Source organism: Bos indicus, chromosome 7 (assembly GCF_029378745.1).
Source record: "Bos indicus isolate NIAB-ARS_2022 breed Sahiwal x Tharparkar chromosome 7, NIAB-ARS_B.indTharparkar_mat_pri_1.0, whole genome shotgun sequence".
Taxonomy (NCBI): Eukaryota; Metazoa; Chordata; class Mammalia; order Artiodactyla; family Bovidae; genus Bos; species Bos indicus.
Window position 1 is genome coordinate 69,162,626 of NC_091766.1, and position 26,422 is coordinate 69,189,047.

The following is a 26,422-nucleotide window of genomic DNA, read 5'->3' on the forward strand; positions in this document are numbered from 1 at the left end:
ATATCTGCCTATGTTAAAAACAGTATTTTTTATTTTAGTGATCAGGCTCCTAAAACTCACCATCATACAATAAATGTTATCATGCTAAGACCAGAATACAAAGCAATTTAATGCGACAGAAGGGATACCAGATCTTATGTGAAAAAAAATCTTAATGTGAACACAAAGCTGCCTTCAGTACGTTTTAAAGTAGTCCTGGCATAAGGGCAAAGGATTACAAGTACACAAACAAATGGATGTCTTGCAGTAACTTACTCTGTTGTTGAATCATTGTATTGAGTGATGGCTGCTGGGGTTTGGAAGGCTGCATACCAGGTAGTAAGTTGTCTAGGCTGATGTTTACACTGGGGTCAGACCAAGTAGAGGGCAGGGTTTTGCTGACTGACTTCTGGACCATATCTGTATTCTGATTATAGAGAGGATTAGGCTTCTGCAGCACTGTGCTAACATTTTGCAAAGGCTGGAAAATAGAAAAATGCTCTAAAAATTAAGTATCTTATCTATAAAGATTATGAAATGGCAATTTAATCACAGTAACTCCAAATACTGATATATACTAGACTCTGTAATAAACTTCTGAAACTTTTAATGTTCTATATTAAGGTCTTCAATACCCTTCCTGTACCACTAGCCTCCCATAATATTCCTCCTGAAGTCCAAATCATATTTGGAGAAAAAACTAAGATATTTATATTAACAATTATCCTCCCATCACCCCAAGTCTAGCAGCCACCATCCCAAGGTAACTACTAACTTCAGGTTAGTACAACTTTAAGGAAATACAGAAGTGGAAATTTATTCTTACAAAATGGAATTCAGGGTATAAGTTCTCATGCTAAAAAAAAAAAAGCAAAATCATCAAGACAGCAAATTATACTCCAGAAAACCCGACTGATATATTCTTGCTCCATGTACATTTCTATTGCCTGAAGTGAGCAACACTAGTGGAACTTGGTATAATATGGACCAATTCAGGAGAGATTCAGGAAAAAGCAGCAGAGGTACCTGGTAATTACTACCAGAATAACTGCAGCAAGGACAGAAAAAGGGAAAGAGAGAGGAGTAGGAGGAATAATTAAAAATGGACCAATGCAAAGAATCACAACACAGATGCAATTAAGACTGTAAATAAGTAGACTGGCTTTATGATGAGACCATACGAAACAAACACTATAAAGAATAAACTAGCTTGGGCTTGTTCAGTTCAATTTAATGGCACTGGTATGGGTTTTATGTCCTTTGTTTTTAATGTTAGGTCTAATATCTGTCATACAGATGAGTCACCTTTCTGTTTCTTCCGTCTCTTCCCTCATCCTAACACCCCAAAGAAGATAATCTACACATTAAAGTGAATAATTAGCATCATAAGCAAATATTCTGAATAGCCTGAGTCAAAAATAGCAAGTTCCTGGTACAACTCAGACAAATATACACTTGTTTTAATTCTAAGTGAGTATTAGGTGATTTAGATTTAATTTTTTAAAGTGAATTACAAAGTTCCTATTCAGTTGTTTTTCTTTATGAAAGTGAGAGTTGAAAGCCTATATAAACATTATATAATGTATAGGAGGCCCAGAATAGGGAAGAACATTATTTTAGAGAATAATCTTCTGTATTAGCAATATATCTCTATTCCTTCTTCTTAAAAACACTTTTTTAAACTATTAAAATAAATACTATTTGTTCAATAAAATTTTCAGCAAATGCCTCCTCTGTGAAAGGTATCACACTTGGCTTTGCAGGGACAGCCAGATGGGTGAGAAAGCCTTGCCATGGAGAACCAAATGACTATTCCAGGGGAAAGGGCATAATGCAATGTACAAAAGTAATCTATGTATCACATACTTATTTTTCTGTTTTATGCCAATCTTCCGTTAGATTAGTCACAGCACCTCAAAAATTATGAACTACCATTTCCAAGGGAGGCAGGTAACTTACCTGTGATCTTGACATGGGCAAACCCAGCCCTACAGTATTAGTGCTCATCATGGAGAAATTCATACTCTGGGAAGATGTCATGGTTGCCTGTGATGAGCCCATAAGATCAAATAGGTCTGAAGAATTTGAGGCAGCTGGAGGTGGGCCTAAAGCTGGTTGTGAGCTACTGACAAGCTCTACAGCTGGCTGTGAGGCACTGCCGAAGAGCTCGCCACTGGCAGCAACAGGGACTGATGGGGCTTGGTTGAAGGCACTCCAGTCACCAAAGTCTCCATTCCCACTTGTTGCTGTTACTGAGAAAGAAAGAATGGTAAGGGTAAGAAAGTTTCCGAGATGCTGAGAACAAATGTAACAATCTACCAACTGAAACAAATTAGAGCTGATCTGTGTCCATCCAAATTAGCATCTGTAGGTACCATCTCCATCTGGACATCATTTTTTCTCATGAATATTCCATGAGTGTTATTTAACAAGGTGGCAAAGAAAAAATAAAAACTTCCACATATAAAGTAAAATCCATCTCTGGCCATTGGCAGGTCTAAGGTAACACCAAGAAATGATAGAAACCAGAACTTTACTTCAACCTAAGCATGCATATCAACTATGTTTCTAGCTAAATTAATATGAACTAGCCTGCTGCTGCTGCTGCTGCTAAGCTCCCCTCAAAACAAGAACAAAACTCTAAACTGGTTAAACCTTTTGCTGGGAGGGTTCATTCATTATTTGGAAAGGGTCAAAGAGAAAGCAAGCTATGACTTATACCATCTCATGGAAATAAAACCCCAAATTCATTAAAACATGAAACAAAAATGCAACGAAATTAAGAGTAGGACTAGTAAATTTCTGTAAGAAGTTCTCACCCATTTGGCCATGCTTCCACTTAAAATATAAAGGCTACAGAGAGCTATGATATTATAACCTTAGAAAACTGCTCACTTCAAATGGAACTGTTCAATCTATTTATGTTAAAAAGTGGGGCAAGTCTTAAGAGGGGAACTCATGCTAATATTTTTTTAAAAAGGAACAAAACTATCACTATGCTTCAAAGTATAATAAGTTTAAGAACTTAATGTATTTAATAATATAAAAATTAATAGATTAATTAATAGACTGAAATATTTTAGAGAACGGACTCTGTCCCTAACTGACTGTGTGGCCCTACTTAATCTTCTATATGCCTTACCTTTGGATTGAACCTGTGCCCCCTGCAGTGGAAGTGCAGAGTCTTAACCACTGGATAGCCAGGCAAGCTCCCTGTGCCCTACTTTTTAAAAAATCTAAGTTGAGAGGATTAAATAACTTAATATATAGTAAATGCCATTTAAGGTTTGTTATTGTTACTTTGGATTAATTGTGAAAAGACAGAGGTGAGCTCAAGTGTCACTCTTTCCTTCAGGAATGCCATATAAAAGTATAAGTCAAGCTTCTATAAATTCTGCATACAATATTAAGTATTTAGAACACAATAAAGTCAAGTTACACTTAAAAAATTTTTTTTAAGTTAGTCTATACAAAATAAACAAACCTTACTTCAAGAAAGGGACAAAGAGATACATATGAATTAATGGAAGTTGAAAAAAGCAAAGGTGAAGAAAGAGCTACATGTGAACTGTCCTCTGAAAGTGAATAGTGTGCAGTTCCGAATTAATCACACCATTGCTTTGCTATCTTCACTTACAACTTGGAAATGCCTTTTGTCTAGCCTAAAAGGTAAGCAACCACCATAATACTGTATCTCATTATGCTAAATATCAAAAGAGAACAATAACATTAAGTCTTTACAATTATATTCTTCTATTACCATATTATATTATAAGCACCCTCAAAAGAGAAAATAATTCATTAGAAACCCCAAGCTGTATCAACAATTTAATGTAAGAACTGGGCTAATATTCATTACCTCAGGGTTTTGCTAAAACATGTCTTTGATCTTCTTTACAAAAACGACTGAATTAAGAGTTTTACAATTAGTTCTATATATTAAACAATTTAAATTAATTTAAGGAAGACTGCTGGATAAAGGTAAACTGTATGCTGATTTTCTATCTGCTTGATCTAGAAAACAGAGTAAGAATGGAAACTGGGGCAAAATGTGTTGCCCCTTCTGAAAACTTTATCTGAAATGATTAATCATGAGAGGAAGAGATTTCTAGTGAGGCATATATTGTTCAGAAATGATTAATCATTGTTCCAACAGTTTCAGCCCCTTGCGTAATGGTGATCAGGTTATATTAATCACATGCATACAGATGAAGAGATGCATCACTTACCAACATTAACATATTTGAATTATTTGCATAGTAGGCAACTTTATATACATAAAAACTTTTGAGAATTACACAAGCAGCCTGTAAAACTGGGGCAATGTTTATTTTCCACTTTGATTTGCCTAAAGTAAGGTATTAATGTTTAGGAGTCATAGTCACACTTTTAAAATGAAGCACTTCATTACTCCACAATGCTAATTTCTGGGAAATACTTGGAATTTATACAAGTTGTCCAAATAACGCAATTCACATTAAAAACTATGTAACTTTCTTCCTAAATCCTCACAAACCTAAACTAGCTGTTACTAAATATAAATTTTAATCTAATTAATAATGGGGACATACAACTCTACTTAAAATAAGACTGAGTTTTTTCTCTTTGCCTCACCTCATACTTATGATTTTTATATGTAAGTTTTTTATATTATCTCTCAAATTTGAGACTGACCAGATTTTATAGAAAAAACAAACATTAGAACCAACACTTTACAACCTAAGAGACACTTAATAATGAACTTAAGACTCCATTCTACACATTTCTATAGACATTATAAAGAACCATGACAAGAAGCATTATTCCCAATCTTAGAAAAGGTAGAGGCTCATATATATGGCAGAGGCAGTAAGATAAAACATATTAATAAAAAAGGGAAAAAATACAAGCCCTTCACTCAATACACGATGTTTAAGTCTGTATTTTGCTTAGATGTTAAAACTTTTTTGCCATTAAAAAAAAATTGAGGTCTAATTGATATGTAACATTCTGTTAGTTTCAGGTAGACAACATAATGATTTGATCTTTACAAATACTGTGAATCGATCACAGCAATCTAGGGTATTTTAAAATTTCTTATTTAACTAACACAGAATGAGGAAGTTTTATTTTCCTCACATTCAAGGATATGTCAAAATGAAGTTCAGTTAGTTTTCATAAAAATTCTCTTAAGATACCTAAATTTCAAAGAAATGAATTTTGGCAAAATAGTCTGCCCAATTCCAATGTCCCTGAATTTCATTCAAGAAAATCATTAATATTTTCTTTTGCTAAGATGAGATTTACACTTATTCACACTCCTACCCACCTACCCCCACCCACTTCCTCCCTCCAAAGAAAACGAAACAAGAGTCACTTATGAGTGAGGAGAATTTTATTTAGGTGTACCTGAGTAGTTTGCAATGAAATTAATTCATTGGGCACATTTAGGATACTGCTGCTGCCGCTGCTGCTAAGTTGCTTCAGTCGTGTCCGACTCTGCGAGACCCCAGAGACGGCAGGCCACCAGGCTCCCCCGTCCCTGGGATTCTCCAGGCAAGAACACTGGAGTGGGTTGCCATTTCCTTCTCCAATGTATGAAAGTGAAAAGAGAAAGTGAACTAGCCTAATAAAATACCTTTGTGAATAAATTCTTTGATAAGTGGGAATTACAAATACTACAAGTAGAAAAATGGCCGAAAGAAGCAGATAGGGAACAGGGTGGGGGAAGAGCTGTTTTGGTAACCTTTTCACTGCCTCTAGATATCTGGCCAGTCAAATCATATCATACCTTGGGAAGGGAAGTTGCCTGATGCAGCAGCTGAGCCAAAGTCAGCAAATCCTCCAAATAAATCAGCTGAGCCGCCTAGAAATTAAATATGAGGGGAAAATTGTTAGGACCACAGCACAATTGATAGCAGTTTTATTAGGAAGCTATTTTAGCACAGTACTCAAAAATTACTCAATATATTAGACCCCAAGACCTATCATAAAAGCTAGTTAGCTGATCTAGCTTTTTATGCCACCATGTTCCCTTTAAGCTATCACCAACTCTCTAACACCCTCAGTTCTGTATCTACTGATTGATACAACTGTTATTAAAGTTATCCCTTACTTAAACACTTCACAAACCTAATGGAGGCATACCATTTATCTGGCCAATCACGCCCTATATAAGAATCTTAAATGGATGCTAAAACCTGGGAAACATGTTTCAGGGTAATAGGGTAATCACATATTCTCAAATCATCACCCTACAGATTATTTAAAAATAAAAAGGGATGAAGCTATTTTTACAATGCAGAAATTAGATGGATACCATCTTAAACAATGTCAGGTGCTCAAACTTAATGTCACTAATAATTGGAGAAAATAGTACTCATAGGCCTTCTAATGTAAAGGACTAAAAAAGAGATCATCACCCATGTAGAAATTTTCCCAGAATCCAATCATGAGGAATAAATCAGACAAATACAAATCGAGGAACATTCTGCAAAACAACTCTCCAGACTTTTCAGAACATGTCATCATAAAAGACAAAAAAGACTGGGACCACTCCAGATTAAAGAAGCCTAAAGGAACATGACAAGTAAATGAAATGCATGAAATGAGGTAATTGAGATACCAGGGAAATGTGAATATGGTCTATTATACAGTAATACTGTTTTAATGTTAAATTCCCAAAGTATGATCATTATATTATGATGATGATGATGGAAAATGTCCTTGCTGTAAGGAGACATATACTCAAGTATTTTAGGGTAAAATGTCACAATGCTTGTAATTCTCTCTCAAACAGTATACAATAAGAAAAAAAAAAAAAGAACTAGAAAGAGAAAGAAACTGTGACACATTTTCTGCAGCTTGGTATTTAAAAAAATAGAAACAGGAAAAAAAAAAACTTTGAAGTTGATCTGCACAGAAGTCAGTTTTAATAACTACAGGAAAAACAATGAATGCAATGATTTAGGTGGACTTTTTTTCTCCTACTATTTACTTGCAAATACTTGCATTTTTAGTATTTGAAAAAATAGTAGCTTTTTGCTACTTCCAGACTCGTGTTTCTAAAGAGGTGAGATTCAAATCATAAGGCTGCAGGTCAATCTCTGCTTGCATAACATCACATTCTCATACAAATTTTCACTTGTAAACACTACATAAGTAAGAATATTTCCTTTTATCTACAATTTGAAAAGTAAATTTTATATTCTACTTCCCAATTCAGTTACCAAGGAAATAGCAATAGTCAACCGATCTAAAACCTTAAATAGCTGTCCTTGTTTTTTGTTTGTCCTTAAAGATTTCACCTCTTAAAAGAGTCACAACCTTAGAAATTTAGAGCAGCAGTTCAATTATAGTGCTTTTAGTGTTATGTGAACATTATATAGGTTACATCACAGCTGCTTAGCCTGCAGTGCTTAGAAACTAGCCAGGTGGGACTAGAACATCTGGGCTGCACTCAAACACCACCAGGGACAGCTTCCAACATCTGGTGCCATTTCTGAATTGTCTTATCGCTGCAAGACATTCTGCCCCATCTGCTACACTCAACTGGGTTAATTAAACTAGAACCATCTCCCCTTCTTAATAAATGGCCAGCAGTAATAAAAGGAACAAATCAGTTTCCGATACATGTATACTAGGTATTTCTTTTTAATGCACATTTACTATAGTCACCTATCAGCAGGTCTAATGAATTCCTCATTTCTTCACCTCATAACAGATGCACAAATTCACATATATACCCATTCACCATGAACTAATAACTTCCATGAAGGCCGAGGTTCTCTACTCTGAGCAACAATTACAGCTCACATGTCTACTTCTGCTTTATCTAAAGATAAATATCACAATGATTTCTCTCTAAAGGTACATATGTCATAATATATACAAAAGATGATGTGTACAAAAGATCAGTGAGCTATATTTTTTAACTATATAAACAAGCACATATGATCCAAGTATACAGTTAGGTAACAGAAAGAGAATCTTTTATTATAGCATTAAGGGATTATTAATAGAAGGAAAACTGGGGATTATTTTCATTTTCTTCATTTAAGCAGTGAATAGATATCAATATGTAATTTATTATGCCAAATAAGTTAGGGCTTTTCAAATCTTATCCAGTCCGGGCTACAAAGAAAATTCATGCTGTGAAGAAAAGCACTGAATACCGTGAAATCGTAACTTCATACTGGTGACATGTTTTATTTTTGTCACATCCTGAATTTAATATTTCAAGTGATAATCTATTTTAGTTACTCTACTGCTCTACCTTCTAACACCTAAACTAAAATTATACAATGTTCATAATGTATCTACAGCAAATATTATTATTTTCTCCAACCATACTATAGGGAATTTAATTTCAAATATGACTAATTTAAGAACACTGGAGGGGAAAGAATAGAAACACAAATATAAATATTTTACAAATAGAAGCCACCTTTCCTTGAAAGGGATTTAACTCTTCTACATCTTTTCAAGTACTGCAGATTATGCTTCTACTTATGTTTTACATAATGTGATCCTCAACTTTGGAAACTATCTCAGAAATTAAAAATCTTTTATTTCATTTAGAAAAGTTTCTCACTCTGAGAAGGGACTATCCATACCTATATGCATGTTGTTATGCATACCAATGCTTAAATTTAACAAAATTTCTATATTTAAGCATTTTTCTAGATAACATCTATCTAAGGGAATTTAAATAAGAATAATGTACCAAAAATTGCTGCATGGGGAAGACTGCTAAATTTCACAATAAGAGCTATCCTTCAAGATTCCCACATGAGAGGTGTCATTATAAATGAACCATTTCCATCTGCCTTTTCAGGGCAGCAAGGAGGTTATTTACAGTCACCAGCTGGGAACATGCATTTCCAAAGCAATACTGTGAACAGGAAAAACACAGCTGAACTAGACAGTGCTTCAACTACAAATGGACATTTTCTTTAACAAAGAATTTAATCTAGATTATATTTTGAAAACTTTTGCAAGAGGCATTTTAATAATACAAAATGAAAATGCAAAAAATTATAAATATATGATGAATAACTAATATAAATAAGTTTTTTACAAAAATAAGGATAAACAACCCCATTTTTTTAAAAAAAGGACGAAGGAAATGAATAGACAAGTTACAACTGGCATATAAAACATGAAGAGTTTCAAATTCAGTCATCAAACATGTACAAAATAAAATGAAATATTATTTTTCTCCTTACCAAAATGCAGTATTTTCAAAGATACTATTTCACTACTTTTATAACAGAGAAAAGTTTGGAAACAAAACCTAATGTCCAAAAAATAAGACGCTGACCAATCAAGTAGATTACAGCATATTTAGATAATGTTAAGATTATAAAGCAATTAAAGGTATGCAAATATCAACTATCGTTAAGGAATGGTCATGAGATTTTAAGTGAAAAAGAAATTACAAAAAATGTAATAATGAAAAAAATCTTTATCTAGAAACCTGAAAAAGATTTGAAAGATAATGCTTAAATATACTGACTGATAATACAGAAAATATAAAATAAGAATATTCACCCCAATTATTAACAGTTAACTTTATCTCAGTTACAGTGAATTATTTTCCATAAAATTTCTAAAATGAGCATACATTAATTTTAATTAGTGAAAAGAGAATATGGTAAAACATTTTATTTTTAGTAAACTTGGTTTAAACTAGAGACAACTCCCATGAAAATTCTAATATATATAAATTGGTTTGTAACAACCAGTAACTTGGCTACCTTCTCCAGGGGATCTTCCTGACCCAGGGATCAAACCTGGGTCTCCGGCATTCCAGGCAGACGCTTTAACCGCTGAGCTACCAGGGAAGCCCATATCCATGTAAATATCCTCAACTAACTAACTGGATAGAGGGTAACAGGTTAAAATGTATATAAAGTGAAGATTTTGGATTTGATGTATGTTATTCTTATGTATTTTTTAACTTAAAATTGAAACATATTGCAAGCCTTGTAAAGTCTATTTTCTCTTCAACCTCATTAATTATACTAGAAATAACTTATAGAATAGTATGTTAATCAAGACCTAAATTCATTAATTACAAAAGGGACAAAGGAGACAACGTAAACTTTTAGGACAAGATATACTAAAAAATGAAACAGAATGACTCTTGGCATTATATTTGTAACTGGCTTATTTTTTAAATACAGCAAATATACTATACATAAAAGTCATCAAAATATTATTTGAGTACAGATCTTAAAAGAACATCACCAGAGTGGGATATTTATCAAGACAGTCGCAAATAAATCTTGATAAATGGGTTTCATATGTCTATTTTTAAACTTGGTTGATATTCCACAATGATTTTACCACATATACTTCTAAAGATGCTAACAAGAAGGATGTAACAACACGTAAAAAAAGAAAATCCATTTTCTCCAAGGAGACATTTTTCTGGTGAGTGGTACAGAAGTCATATCTGCTTAGGTTTACAGTTCATGCCCATATTACTTGCATGATGGCACCATTATAAACACAGGCACATCTGGTAAATGACACCCAAATGGCATACCAAACAGCAATGCTAGTATGGTAGATTCTTTAAGACTTTCTCACATACAGGTGCTATAGATTTAAAATACAATTTTTTCTCCACTGCTGAATTCAATTTAAAATGTATTATTACTAAAAATATTTAAATAGAAATTCATGGTAATGAAATTCATCTTACTGATTGGAGGGGCTTCTGCACAAACTGGTTAAACAAACTGTTTCAAATAGGAGAGAACTTTAAAAAATAATTAGGTTGTCAACCCACTATCAGATGGTTTTTAGAAAATATTAAAATAAAAAATTAAAACAAGAAATATTTCGGATTTCATTCAGACTTTGTCTCAATTACTGTATTAATATTAACTACTACTTCTATTTAATTAGTCAATCTACTATTAGCACTGGAAAAGAAAAATCACTCAAAGGTTTCTTGCCAAGTAAAGGAAGCATGTTGGATTTAGTAATTCTCTCTGTTCAAAGCAATCCTGATAACTAACACCAAGGAAAAGCTGGATTCACTCATCTGACCTTCCTAGTTAATTCTTCTCTGATTGCTCCATTAAAACTTTACACAGATGCATGAAAGGGGCTCTTAAATATTTCATACCAGGAAGTCCAAAATAGTTGATATTCTGTAACACTAAGTCTCTACTATATGATTACATGCTAACTACCAGTTAATACTACAGTTAAAATCTTCAGCATACAAAAAGACAGCACATAAATTGTTAAACAACTAATGTGGTTGGTTGTAACTTTGGGCATGACAGTTCAATAGAGTTTAAAGAATAATTTTAGGAACAGTTATAGTTACAGAAAAAGAGAGACTGGAAATTGAAGAATCTCAGACATTGGTTTGAACCAGACACCCTAGTAAGTTAACACCCAATCTAAGAATTAATTTTATGGTAATAGGTAAGGAGCGGGAGAAAATAATCCCACTGTAAATTATTAAATTAATCACATGTACTAAACTATCAGTGAGAAATAATTTTCATCATAAACATCCACTTAAACTCTAATGTAAATTTTAAAATAATTAAGTTTTGAAAAATCATTACACACAACTACAAACAATAGATTTACTTTGACATTTCTATGCCTATCTTGCCAGTTATATTTTAATGTGAAATGGACTTTAAACAAAGATTTATTAAGCTACTTTGACTTGTAGTAGTTTATTATGACCCCACAGTCCTCAAATGCAACCCTAAAAATACCAATTTTCTTGAAAACAACTTATAGGGGATTAATTAAAAAAAAATCTACCACATATTAGAAATCAAATTGAAGAAATCATTGAACTTCTCTGTGAGAAAATCATGGTGAATGGACTATTATTCTTTTGATATAGCCCTCTTAAAATATGTAAGGTAGATAGTCACACACTTTCACAGAATGCCCTTTTCCTCTGTATATGTGTAACTATTTGTGACCCTTTACTAAGCATTATATCAATACCTCAAGCACCCAGGCCAGTGTCTGGTTCAATAAATGTTTACTGAATAAATGAATGAAAAGTGTAAATGAACTCTGCTGCTGCTGCTGCTGCTAAGTCACTTCAGTCGTGTCCGACTCTGTATGACCCCATAGACGGCAGCCCACCAGGCTCCCCTGTCCCTGGGATTCTCCAGGCAAGAACACTGGAGTGGGTTGCCATTTCCTTCTCCAATGCATAAAAGTGAAAAGTGAAAGTGAAGTCATTCAGTCATGTCCAACTCTTGGCGACCCCATGGACTGCAGCCTACGAGGCTCCTCTGTCCATGGGATTTTCCAGGCAAGAGTACTGGAGTGGGGTGCCATTGCCTTCTCCGAAATGAACTCTAGGCATGGCTAATTTCAGAATATGAAAAGACAGTGAAATGAGAAGAGCAGTATATTTCACTTATAGAGAAAGTAAAGGGACCCCAAATACTCAGTTCTAAGGAAATTGAGAGATTACTGAATTATCAAATACTTAAGTACTCGTTTTCCTTATTTTAGGCAATTAAATATTTCCTCCTAAATAATGCTTAAGGCTCATTAATTTCACTTTAAAAATAAATCTACTGTAAGAAAAATTTTTTAGAAATTTTCATTCCATCTCTTATTTGCCATTAAAAAAAATTACTCTGAAACCAACCAAAAGCCAATGTCGAAGCTTACCTGTTGATTGGCTGGTACCGTCAAACAGATCGACAAGGTCACCAGATGACTTGCTGCTAGGCACTGAAGTCTGGAAACACACACAGAACTAATAAACTTAGGAAACAAATTTCTACCACTTAAAAAAAAAAAAATCTGCTCTACTCATCTCTAATTCTCAACTTAGACACAAAAACCTGTAATTATCTGAATAAAGGCAGATTTCCTTTTCTGAAAAAAGAAAAGTGAACTTGAATCCCTTTAAAGAGATATTTTTAAGTAATTATATTCCTAACTTATCCACACTCCTCTTTCCCCTAACTCCTTTCTTTTCGGAAATCAGATGAGTTTGGCATGTCCACTACTCCTGGATTACTTTCTCAATTCTTTTCTTACTGTATTTCACTATGAGAAAACATACCTTCCAGATCCCACTCAAATACTAACGCAGAATCATTTGAGAAGCACACACACACACACTTTATACGCATATATACATATACACATATATATACAATATGCTGAATCGTAATTGCCCAGGGTGGGATATTGGTCTGTAAAGTCTTACAAAGCTCCCTTTGTAATTTCAATGTGTAAGAAGGTCTGAGATCTACTGGATTGGAGGCCAAGATCCCATCCAGCTCTACAATTTTATGATTCTGTGAAGTTTAGCAACACTTTGTGTATCATATTTGTCAGTATAATTCTATATTGGTTTGATATACTTTGACATATGTTTTATATTTAGTTTCCAAACTGTGGGGCTAGAGTTGTAACTTCTTTCTTCTCCATAGTCCTAAACACTCTAATACATAGGTCCAATATTTTCAATATAAACACACTAAATTAGAACAAAAGTGCTAGCAATAGGGAAATACTGTAAATAGTAGGCATATTAATTTGAGGTTCGAAGATTAAAACACTGTATACTGTGGTTCAAAAAGGCCTTGAGATTGAAAGATATCTGAAGTGGTTGAGTAACTTTTCAAGAACTTCGAGTTCAAAACATCTGTTCAGCAGTAAAAGAAAGTCAAAAAGCGTATATACTACAAATATAAAATATTTTTGGTGTGACATACATTCAGGCTGTACTACAAATTAATATTTAAAATCTTTTTAGATGAAAAAAGTTTCAGTTTATTGTTTTAAAAAAATATACAGATTGAATGATTTTCCTCATGCAACCTTAAATGAATTCTCCATATGACAACCATCGTGTATTTGGGTTTTAATTATGACTACCAAATCTTACAGCGTCATCAGTAAACTAACTGTATCTACAGCAGGGGAAAGCTAACACACAAAGAAATAACAGCGCCATTTCCCCATTTTAACTGCAACTAAAGTTGAGTTATAATTTTGAATTTTGAGGTTTTCATCAAATCTATAAAGAGGACAATATGAGTGAAACACCAGAAAATATTTGGGAAAAGTTGACACAGTTCTTGCCACTAAGTAGGACTAGCTTTCTTTTTAGAGTCACCTGCAATTCACAGAATACACTAGCAAAATATTTTCTGTAGGCTACATTTGATGAGCAGGTACAAACTGTGAGAACACTAGTAGGGGTACAGTAACAAAACAACTCTTTAGCCTTTTGGGGTAAACCTCCCTCTGGCAGATTTCTGCCCAAAAGACTAGCTTGCAGTCAGGTATCTGGCAAGTGGATTTCATTTCTTTGGTGGAAAACAAAATGATGATGGTACATGAAGTAATGCTGCCACTAATCAATACTGACCACAAGGCAAATTAACCTCCCATCACAGGCACCATCCCTGTATTAAACAAGACCATTTCCCCTATATATTAACTTGTCATATATATACATTATCATTGCTTACAACTTCCAAACACTACCATATTTTCCTTAATGAATCTGGCACTTCATACAGTGGTAGTGTCTAGTACGAAATAAAGGCACTACATTCTGATTCACAACTTTTCCCAAATGAACCAAGAGTGTCATTACTATTTCCACAGAAAGTGCACAGATAATCATTCAGCAACTGGACAGGTTTCTTCCTCCAAAGAGATTTCTTATTATTAATGACTGAGTAATATATGCCAGATGATCTATAATTAATAAGATTACCTAGAAATGCCTGAGACTACTAATGCAATAAATCTAAAAGTAATTTTTTAAAACTAAAATTCTGTATAATGTGTAAACTTGTGCCATTCGCACCTTAAGTGAAGACTGAGGTGTATGAGTTGAAGCATTCTGATCTGGACTTGCTTTGTCCCCCGTGTAATGTGCTGCTGCGCCAAGATCAATGGTTTTGGAAGGATTTGCTGTGCGCTTGTGTCTTGTGGTGGTGGTCTCTGTGGCCTGTGTGATATGGATATGCTTTGTCGTCACAGTCTCCTCTTCATCTTTGAATTCACCTTTGGGAGATCTGCCTCTTCTTGCTTTCTTTTCCTCATCACTGTCACTAAAAGATATTAAAAATGAAGGAAAATAATAAGACAAGAGATTATTTTTAAATGGAGCCTTCAGTGATTTGAGGTAAAGAATTTCAAATGCAGTCACTCCAAAATTCTGTACTTTGACTTACTTGACAGTGATCAAGACAATGTTATCTAAGCTATCTGAATATGATATCTGTGCCCTGGGGAGGGGAAGTGGGAATCCATCAAATTCCCCAGGTAAGACTAAAACACTGCTACAAAAAAGCATTTACATAAATGTGTACAAATAAAAAGGCCTGAAATAATTCAGGTGCTTATTTATAATAGATTTAAAGTTTAATTAAAAAATAAATTAGCTGTATATTATCATATCAGAATCAACTAATGAGACCCTGGGAGCTCAAACAACTGCAAGTTACATTTTTTTGAAATGGATTTTGTGCAACAACTACAGTTTCATTTATATAACATAATTCTGTCAGTGACTCCCATATACTAAGCAAATATATAATTATAATTTCAATGGATATCTTCTAAATATCATCCTATCTGAATTCAAATGATTAAACTCTCATCTGTAAATGCAGAAACAGGAGATAATGCACTTTACAACAACTGTGGTCTAATTTACTATATATAGAATCAGGAGATCAAACTTTTACAAAACTATGGAAACTGTTCTACAGAAAATTTAAATGTATTTTAAATGTTTTGAAATAATTCTTTTTTGGGCATATTAAAAAAAAAATTATTTTCCTTAACAGTGTGAAAGTAAAAAAATAAAATAAAAATGCAGAATGAGTAAAAAATGCATATTTCATATGCCACGAATTAAAAATGTCAGCAATAATGTATTCTCCAGTAATGATGTATTGAGGGGTTTTTTTCTGGTGCAAGTCAGACAGAGAAATTACCTGAAATATGTTCCATTACCTTTATTTCTTAATTTTAGAGTAGGTGGTTTAAATTATAAATATTCTGAAATAAAATACTTAAAATTCTCCTTAAAATTATGAGTATTATTACTGATGCAAATTAACTAAGACTAAAGCAATTTCTACTTAAATATAAATCAATTTGGAGCCTGTATAAATCAAGAATCAAGAAGAATGACTTCCCACACTGAGTAAAGGGGTTAAATGTATTTTTATCTACAAGCATTTTAAGGAATCTACTAGTTCTGATTAAGTATTCAAAAGCCCTTGTCACTACCTTCTTAGCAACAAATAACCTGAAGATTCCCATCATCAGTCCTGTATCTAAAACTGAAATTTCTTACCTTTCTCATGTTCAATTTGATTCCAGAGCAAGATAACTTCTTTACAAGTTGAGAACAGAAACCTGACTAGCACACAATGAAATGGAAGCTTCATATATGATCAGTGTTAAAGAATTTCTAAATATAATGATGAATGAAAAGTCTGAAATTCTGATAACATGCCAAAGAGGTCCCATGCAACTTTGTCTAAAAATCCATTCTTCTCTCACATATACTCCAAGATATAAAGTCCCTAGCGTGCTCTTTAGTAACTAAAACAAACAACACACACTGAATTTTCACTCTTTTAAATCTGAATACTCTATTTAAAAGATTTAGGAACTCTCAACAGATCCTGTCTTAGAGGCAAATGTAGGGGAAAAAAAAATCAAGGGAGAAACAGAAAGAAAAAAAAAGAACAGGAAGACAAAAACAAAGAAAAATTGAGTATAGAGGGCAAAGAGAAAGTAATAGAACAAGAAGGTACATAGTTAGATCTCTAACCAGCCTACCTACCTGACTGCCATACTTCTTCAGGATATAACAAGAGAAAATGTGGCCATTATGTTTTCTAAATCAAACCAAAAATGTAAATGCTAGGGCCACAAGAACACTAATGAGGGAAAAATACCACAGAGTATTTGAAGTAGGCATCATTTTCCAAAGTTCAACTATTTATTATTACTATATGCATATACTTTCAGTACAAAAGAGCTAGAAATCTAGTTGTAAAATATATTCAAACTATTAAAAATAAATTCTGGTTCTTCAAAGACCATATTCCATAAATAGACAGGAATTCCATAGATGAACCTTAATAGTTTCAAAATTGTATTTTTATTTCTTTTCCATGACCCCTAATCTGAACTGTCAAAGAGTTTTTTTAATAAGAGAAAAAGAGATGGTACTTAAGTTAGATGAACTCACTTGAAGTTGTGGTTGCATCTCTGTGTAACTATAGGCAAGTTCCACACAGATGATTGGGCCTTAGGTTTTACTTCCAAAAATTAAGGGTAAAATCCTTGCTCTAGACTACCTACTAGCAATATGGTGAGACACAAATGACAAAGATCTTATAAAACTTGCTTTGCAGATTAAATGCTATATATTTTACCCTCTTAACTGGCAGAAAGACTAATTAATAGCTATACTGATAGGTAAGAACAAAAAGTGAATGCTAAAAAGTTCCAAGTACTATTCTATGTGAAACTAAATACAAATACCCCATCATCAGAAAATAAAATCTACAAAAATACAGGTGATGTGACAATATTTTAGCTCAAAAATCAATCTGGATTTTTTTTTTTCTGGTATACAGTGACACAGAATCTAAATGAAATGTTGCAGAAAGAATTAAATTTCAACCCCCTTAACTTCTGTTTTAAACCTAATATACTAAACTTCATTATCCCTCAGCAATACCTTAGGTCCCTGGATCATCAGATGCTCAAGTACAAAATAAACCATCAAAGTTCTTAATGGAAAAAAAAAAATCCAATTAAACAGCCTGAATAAAAACATATAGGAAATGTGATCAAATTTAGAAATAAATGGACACAGACAAGGAAAATGTGCCAATACTAAGTGCAAACAATGTCTGATCTACCATCTTATAAACAGCTATACTGTATATATTATGTATGTATGTGTGTATATATATATATATACACACACACACACTATATGCATAAATCAGCATATACAGAAACTGGAACAATAGAGAAAATCTGCACTCCCTGGGAATTGCCTGGTCATCCAGTGGTTAGGACTCGGCACTTTCACTGCCATGGCCTGGGTTCAATCCTTGGTTGGGGAACCAGATTAGTATGTCCCTATGCAAGGACAACAGTTCACAGACTATTCTATATTTTCACACAAGCACTTTTAGGGGAGTGAAACCACTCTGTGTGGTTCTGTAATGGTGGACACTACGCATCTGTCAACTGTACAACACAGTGAACCCTAATGCAAACTGAAGAGTTTAGTTAACAATACTGGTTATCAATTGTTAATAAATGTACTCATGAATGCAAGATGTCAGTAACAGGAGAAAGTGTGTGTGTGAGCACACGCTTGTACTCAGAGAGGTGGGGTTATGTGGCAGCTCCCTGTACTTTAGGCACAATTTTTCTATAAAACTAAAAATGCTCTAAAAAATAAAATCCATTAAATAAACAAACAATAAAAGCTGAATTTCAGATAATGCCAACACTCAAACAAAAAAACCCAAGACCCAACTGCATAAATTTAGTACCCTTTCCGAGAGACCCAGGAGACAAAGTGTTAATACCTGCATCTTTCTGGAGAGTCTTCTCTATCTTTCCTCCGGAACTTGCTGATGGTGTCATCAATTGTGCTTCCAATTTTATCACTCAGTTCACCTAATTTATCACTGAATGGAAAAGCACTCTTGTTTTTATCCCACTCCTCATCCCATTTTGATTTGGGCTCAGGATCATATCTTTCACCTATATAAAGCATTAAAAAGAGAAGCGATTCTAAGGACATTAAATTCAAAAAGGGTCTATAGTCCTTATTTCTGAAGCTTTTCCTCATAATAAAATAGTTTTCAAAGGAAAACAGAAAGCTCCCACAGTGCTGAATCAACACAATTACAGCAAGGCACAGCATGGATCGCCAGTCATTAAGTGGCAGGAATGCAGATTCAAAAGCTTTTGTTTATGAAAACTTATACAACCTTAATGCAAAGCACAGCATATCCAGAAGTTCTTAAGGGCTGTTGAAAGGAGTCAAAGAAAACACAAAAACCAAAACAGGATGTATAAGCAAAAGAGAAATGGAAATCTTTTTGGTTTTATGTGGTTTTGTGGGGTTTTTTGTTTGTTTTGGCCATGAGGCACGTGGGATCTTAGTTCCCTGACCAGGGATGGAACCTGCACTCCTGCAATGGAAGTGCAGAGTCTTAACCACTGGACTGCCTGGGAAGTCCTGAAATCTTTTTATTTTTACAGAAGTCACTTACTGCATTATATTTCATTCTCATCTCTTAATGGTTTTTCAATTATTAGAAAAGTATCAGGACAGCAACAATCTCTTAAAAGACACAAACTATATAGGAAACACTATTCTGAATGCTACATATCTCAATAGTGTAAAGACTCATAACTGTCATTCTTTACTATCAAACTAGAAAAATAAATGTCTTTCATCACCTGGGAAAGCACCTTTCAATTATTTTAAAGAGAAAATAATATTCCAACTACCAAAAACTATACAGACTAGAATGATGAAATATGCTCAAGTGGTTCAGAATAGTGATGATCTATTCAAACACCAAGTCCAAACATATGCTGGGACTGGCAAAACCTAGGGAGCCTCTGTGTGAATTTGTGAATTGAGTCAGTAGATCATTGGCAGTGGAAAAAAGCCCCCAAATCTGTTTTAGTCCTTGTCCTTGAAGACCTAGAGGAGAGATAGGAATTGCAGGTACTAACTGGAACCTTTTCCATTTCCATGTCCAAACTTAAGAGCCAAGAGTAAAATGTCAGAGAAATCACGTGAGGTTAAAAAGAAGAAAAGACTGAAAACTAAGCAGGGTGCAGAGAAAAAGGAAAGACCGATAAGAAACAGCAGAATAATCAAAAGGTGGATAATTGAGCTTTTATCTTAAAAGTTGGTTAAGAAGTTCGGATGGCATACATGCCCACTGGAGATTGAACAAAACCATTTTGTTGAATTACTAAGTAAAACTACAGAGCAAAATTTTCTGTAAGAGTCTGAGGATTTAAAAATATGTCTACTAAATCTGAAAGTGATCACCAACTTAAAGAGAACATGACAAAATGTTTTCTAAACAAAATTAAAGCCAGGATGGTATTGTAAAAGTGAGTAGCTTTGCAACAATGTATATGTACACTTCAGTAACAATGTGATGAACTAGGTGTTGAAAAAAACAAGTTTATAGGAAAAATTGAAAAAAGCACATGAAAACTAAAGTGATTAGCATGGTAAACATCATACTGAGAAAGTGTCAAAGAGACTGCATATTGGCAAGACGTTTTCTAATGTCAAAATGAAAACCATGTAAAATAGTTAAAGTTGACTACTTAAGTCTCTGAATAACACATACAGCATTAAAAACAACGTATAAAAGAAACCAATGCAGGTACACAGGACACTGAATTCTATCTCTAATGCAAATGCTGTAATTAGTTCACTCTGAAGTCTAAAAACTTATTCAACTGTCTAAATGCATCTAATTATATATTGCGCTGATTTAAAAAAGGACTACTAGCAAGTAGAATGAGGAAATAAGTGGCAAATAGCTATTTCTGCTAAAAACCACATTGATCTGCTAAAGCTACCTTGAAAAATCTAAAGAATAGAGTATCTATTGAATACGTGGGTAAAAAATAAAAGACTTCTTACTTCCCTAAACAAGAACTCCAAAACATATTTATGTAATTTAAGAGTAACATTTTTGCCAATTCAAGGACTGACTAGTATGTGATATGAGACATAAAAGGAATTTTTCTGCCATTAGAAACATTAGCCTATTAAGTGCAGTACTTTCTTTAATGGCAAGAAAAGCAGAGGAGCAAAAGAGTGAAGATATTTTATAGATACAAAGTAAGAAATAGAAGATTTTTACATGTTTACAATGAAGAATCATGAGATCTCAGTGAAATTCAAATATAAAAAACAGCTATGGTTGTGGGTGGTTAGAGAGTTCCAATATGCAGCTGCTAAGTATACAAAGCATTGGCCAGTCCCTTACACAAAATGGCAAGGGACTGTCAGCATTCACAGAATACAGAACGAGTCCAAAGGAACATACTGTGAAACAGAGTTCTTACTTTCTGTATCTGTTTCAAGCACCTACCTAGTGACCTATTTTAGGAAAACTATATTATACATTAAAAATAAACATGAGAGATGAATGTTCTAGCTGTCCTTAAATATATTAAGAACATATATCTGACAGGCCTAGATGAAAAACTGTTGGTATCGTTACCTTTTTCTACATCAAATTAACACAGTGCTTAATTAAGGGAGGGAATTAAGGATGGACTAACTTGCAGCTCTATTTTTAGCCAAAAATATAACTAAACTGGTTTCGAATTAGCAGGATGAATCTCCTGATCAAACTTTTTTTAATTGCTCTAAATGATTAAGTTAGAGGAATCCTTTTCTTCTTAGAATGGGAACTCCAAGAGGAAAGGACATATATCTATTTTATTCTTTGTATGTCAACTCAAAGTTTGGTCATTCAATAATGCTTAATGATTAAAATCATATTCTTGAACCACAAAAGTAAAAAAAACAGATTCACAGGATCCAAAGGAAACAAAATGAGTATTACATATGTCTTAGTATCATATATATTCAAAAGAGCATTTCTGTCTTCTGTGATTCTTAAAATATACCCAAGAAGCTAAACTGACGTTCAGGTGCTAATGTGTCTTTGATACTCACTGTATCTGAATCCTCCAACACTGTCTGAGGAAACCCCAACATATTTGTCTTTGTTCTTCTTGGCTTTCTTTCGCTCTTCACGAAGCCTGTCATCATCCTGGGCAAATTCAACCAATTCTTTCACCTTCTGGCGAATATTTATACCTTGATCCTTGCCATGCTCATCTGTGAGGATGGTAAGGGAGAAACAAAACCTTAAGAATTCAGTTAATATGTATTAAACCTTTTAACACACACACAAAGACATGAAAATTTCAAAGTAAGAAACCACCTTCAGTATTTTTAAATTAATAAAAAGAGGCAAACTGTGTTACTGAATTTTGTCATTTCCTCATCAAATCCTAAGTCTTGAGATGCAATTCTGGCTTATAAGAGCTTGCAGAAATGAACTAAAAAGGACCACAGATAACGGTGCCATGCAAAATCAATTAAAGATCCACTAAAAAGGATTACTAACAATAATCATACAAAAATGGACTAATATCCAAAAATGTTATTTTCTCTTTCTATAGTATTTTAACAAAACAAAATCTACATTTTAATGACTGAAAAGCACCTAAATGCCTTCCTCTCCCCAATACAAGTTTGAAAACACGAATTACCAGGATTTAGTATAGCTGAAAAACTGAAATTTTAAAGTGCTTTCAACTGGGGTACACTACAAAATGAAATGTGGTTCATTCTGTATCCTCTTTCACATTCAAAACACACTCTGGCCTTGCTGCCTTTGCACAGTAAATATTATTTGGTGGGAGGAAAAAAACCCCGGCTTCAAACAGATGTGTGTGTTTTGGAGCTCTAACCTTTTCTTCCCATATGATTAAAGCTATTCCTTTATGGACACCACAGGGGACCAGTCTCCAGTGCATATTTTAATATAAACCCGAACACTCATGTTGTGTTGGTTCTGTTGTTATTAGCCAGTCTTTTCTGCAAGTTCTTGTCTTCACTAATTAATACTCTAGGGCCCCACGTCTTGGATTCTGCACTCGTCACACAACCAGCAACAGTCACATTCTAATTAGAGCAGAGAAGCTTCTAAGCTGGTTCAGGTGACTGACAACTCCAACTACTGTTTTAATTTGCTTATAAGGTTTTTCTATTGCTCACCTACAAAGTGGTAATTTTCCAGGGATCGCAAATCATAAATGTGTTCTCTGGCACTTGTAACAACACGCTCTGATCCATTCCTTATGAGGTAAGCTAGGAGCAGCAATGACTGTAAAAATACAAAGCACCAAATGATTTAACGAAATAAATTCTGGTAGAGCTCTGGTAAATAGCTTAAAAAAAATAAAATCTAACAGCAAATAAATAATCTGTATGTGTGTGGGGTGGGGGGAGCGGAGGGGGGGAGGGCATTCTTTACCATACATTAGACTTTAAGTACATTTAAAACCTCGTATTTTCAATTTAGAGTTCCTCTTACACCAAGCATAATAAATAATTATAAACTGTCCACTGGATACATGTGTCAAAAGATTTAAAAAAATTAATCTTTTAGGAAAAAGATGTTAGGAAAAATCTGAATGTATGATATAAATGAACACTAAGCTTTTAGAAAGCTGATTCAGTTTTACTGTTAAAAACATTAAAGAAAATAATTATTTGGTAATTATATGATCTCAGAGCACTTTTCCCAGATAAAATTTAACTTGGGAGGTTTGTGATGTGGCTTTTGTTTAAAAAACTTACTGTCAACAAATATGAGAAAAAAACATTAAGAATTTCTTTTTGAGGTGATGAAAAATGTTCTGATTTAGACAGTAGTAACAATGCACAACTTTGTGAATGCACTAAAAAATCACTGAATTATGAATTCTGAACTTTGTTTGGAGCAAACCTCACATAAAGATGATTAGACCTATGAAAATCTAGTTAGGCTGGAGAACTGAGGGACAAAAAACCCTCATCTGAGCAGGAATTTAATCTTTAAAAAAGTAGTTTACTCTAGAATTATTAAAACAAAACCCTCTAATTATAAAAAATTAATTTATAGGAATTTAAACTATTTCATCACTACAACTGTACAAGCTAAAGAAATGACAGTAAACGTTTTCAGAAACAAACATCATCAAAAACATGGAACTAAATAAAGCCACTAATTTTTAACGCTGAAAGCCAGAAATGTTATTTTTAAAGCTTCATATATGAATATTATAACAACATTTTGGAAAGCATAAAAAAACCTTCCAAGTAGCAAGAAAATATAGTGGAGGTGGAGGAACCGATTACTATCTTGTTTAGAATTCTACACTATATGATGAGATCAGAATTAAATGAAAGAAATCTAACAGAAGGGTACATATCTGCAAGTTTTAAAATGTTAGAATTTTAATGATTTAGAATTTATTATATTTAAAAATAACACATTTCTGGTGCACAATACTGTAATACTACTGGAAAATTTTTATGTAGAGATGACAAATGATATTAGAGGGTGGTTTTATCTTAAATGCTCAAACACTAAACACAGATACACTATAGATTCATTACTTTTGATATGCACAAATATATGAATAGCTATTTATGGTGATTAAAAACTACAACTCAAATAGCAAATCAATTTTTTATCTGTTTTAGAATATTCTAGTCTAGGATTCAATGTCCATCATAATCACTTATGTATGTACACTTTAAAATTTCATGTCTTCTACATGTCAAGTAATAAATACAGACTAATACCCATACCTTATAAACTCTTCTCCAATTTTTTTTGTTGTCTTTTAACATTCGTGACCAAAGCATGTTCATAAGTTCTGGAAATTGTTCATACATAAAGGTAGCCCTGAAAAAAGAATAGTTTTCCTCAAGAGTTTGTAGTATGTTGATTTGACAGTAGATGGCAGGCTTGTTCTAAGTTACTGTATTTTCCTAAAGAGCTTTAAAAAATAAGTTTAATTTTTAAAAAATTTAGATATGGTACCTTTAAAATGTCTATTTTATATAGTATCTAGCACATAAATCCCACTAATATCATATTTCATGAGCCCTTCATTCAGTGGCATAGTCAGCCAGATGTTTGTCAGGAAAAAATTTTCCTAGTTTTAAGTCATTTTATATGCATTTGTCAAAATTTTACATAGTTAAGCTACAGAAAGTCTCTAAACTTCATTGAAAAAGAAAAATTTTGTTTACTTTATTGAGCTAATATTTAAGAGGAATGGATCCTCATAAAATTTGCTGCACTGATATCTGAACGATTATATGCAAAATTTATTATTATCTGGCAGTTGAACAGTTTAAAATTGAAAGCAAATTTCACATTTCTGGGTAAAGATAGTTGCATTCTTTCTGCACTGCTGAGTCAAATTATCACTTACTTGGCAATCTCTCCCATGAGTTGCCCAGAAGGTCCCCAAGGATCGTCATTCGTTGCTTCTCGAACCTTAGACTCGATCTCTGAATAATTCATAACCACATTGGTGCTGAAGACAAAAAAAATGCACGCACATACACACAAAGATTAGCATCAAAACTGAGAAACACATGAAAACTTAATAATGACACTACTGGGTGTCCTAATGAGATACCTCTACAGGGTGGGAAAGAAAACATCTTTTGTGCACAAGCTACCCTTAGGACACTATATAACACATTTAAGTTATCTTTAGGAAGATTTTACTATTCCATTAGCCTTCAAGAATATAAATGAGAGATTACATTAGAGCTGGCATAAGTCCAGTAAAAAATGGCTTTAGGTCAAATTAAAAAGGAAATTGAACATGCTAAAGTCTATTATAAAACTAACTTGTCAGTTTGCTGACCAGACCTGGTTTACATTCAGTCTTAGGTCCCCTGTTTACAGAAATTCTTTAAGTTAATGAGCAAAATTATATAGAAGCTGAATGTTATTTATACTGTATTTAAATTAAAACACAATAAAAAATCAAACACTAAAGATGTCTAGAATCACTATGGATTTTAACTGTAATCCTTGCCTTTTTTAATTTACTGTACCACATTCATTTTCTATGGCACTGTAACCCTTACTTTTAATGGCTACATAATATTCCATCAGAGGATTATATGACAATGTATTTAATTTTCACTTAAGACTTCATCAGTGGTCCAAAACATGGGTTCTAGGAGTCAGAGAGATCTGACTACAATTACTTTGTGATCTTTAGCAAAATTATTTTACTTCTCTTACTGTTTCCTTAAACGTAAAAATGGGAATAAGGAGGAATATTATTTACTACCTCAAAGAGTAACATATCAAATGGTATACCACGGTACAGTGTCTAGCTAATATCCCCTATTAGAATTTTAAAATATTAAGTAATATTTTTATAATAAAGAACTACCATTGAAAAAAGCACCTTACAATTAAGATATGAGATGGCAAAACATCTGGTTGTTAAAAAAGAATTTCTCATGCTTATATGGATTTAAGAATTCAAAGACATTCTGAGGAATAAATACTTTAAGAATGTGACATACTGTAGTAGTGCTCATTTGACATAGAGAGCTCCAATTATTACAGAAAAAATTATTGTATCAGATGCCTGTGAATTTGGTAATTCGTCCACTTAGTTTTAGCAATAGTCAAAAAGTGAGAAATTGCTAACTGTTATGGGCTTCCCTGATGGCTCAGATGGTAAAGAAGCTGCCGTGATGTAGGAGACCCTAGTTCGAAGACTAGGTTAGGAAGATTCCCCGGAGAAGGGAATGGCTACCAACTCCAGTATTCCTGCCTTGGAG

At 33.4% G+C, this 26,422-nt stretch overlaps 2 protein-coding genes across 4 annotated transcripts in view; one reads left to right on the forward strand and one right to left on the reverse strand.

Moving 5' to 3' along the window:
* LSM11 (LSM11, U7 small nuclear RNA associated) overlaps positions 1 to 26,422 on the forward strand; it is a 128,986-nt gene that overhangs the window by 53,537 nt on the left and 49,027 nt on the right. The window lies entirely within an intron of this gene.
* CLINT1 (clathrin interactor 1) overlaps positions 1 to 26,422 on the reverse strand; it is a 57,558-nt gene that overhangs the window by 2,414 nt on the left and 28,722 nt on the right. For 2 of the 3 annotated variants that reach the window (XM_019965318.2, XM_070793928.1), the window contains 10 exons: positions 25,042 to 25,146; positions 24,410 to 24,506; positions 22,829 to 22,937; positions 21,719 to 21,883; positions 18,573 to 18,750; positions 14,801 to 15,047; positions 12,637 to 12,706; positions 5,750 to 5,824; positions 1,939 to 2,231; positions 256 to 460 (listed from right to left, as the gene is read on the reverse strand). In XM_019965318.2, coding sequence (XP_019820877.2) covers positions 256 to 460; positions 1,939 to 2,231; positions 5,750 to 5,824; positions 12,637 to 12,706; positions 14,801 to 15,047; positions 18,573 to 18,750; positions 21,719 to 21,883; positions 22,829 to 22,937; positions 24,410 to 24,506; positions 25,042 to 25,146 — 1,544 coding nt within the window. The remainder of the gene's footprint in view (positions 1 to 255; positions 461 to 1,938; positions 2,232 to 5,749; positions 5,825 to 12,636; positions 12,707 to 14,800; positions 15,048 to 18,572; positions 18,751 to 21,718; positions 21,884 to 22,828; positions 22,938 to 24,409; positions 24,507 to 25,041; positions 25,147 to 26,422) is intronic. The other variant, XM_019965321.2, reaches the window with a different exon arrangement.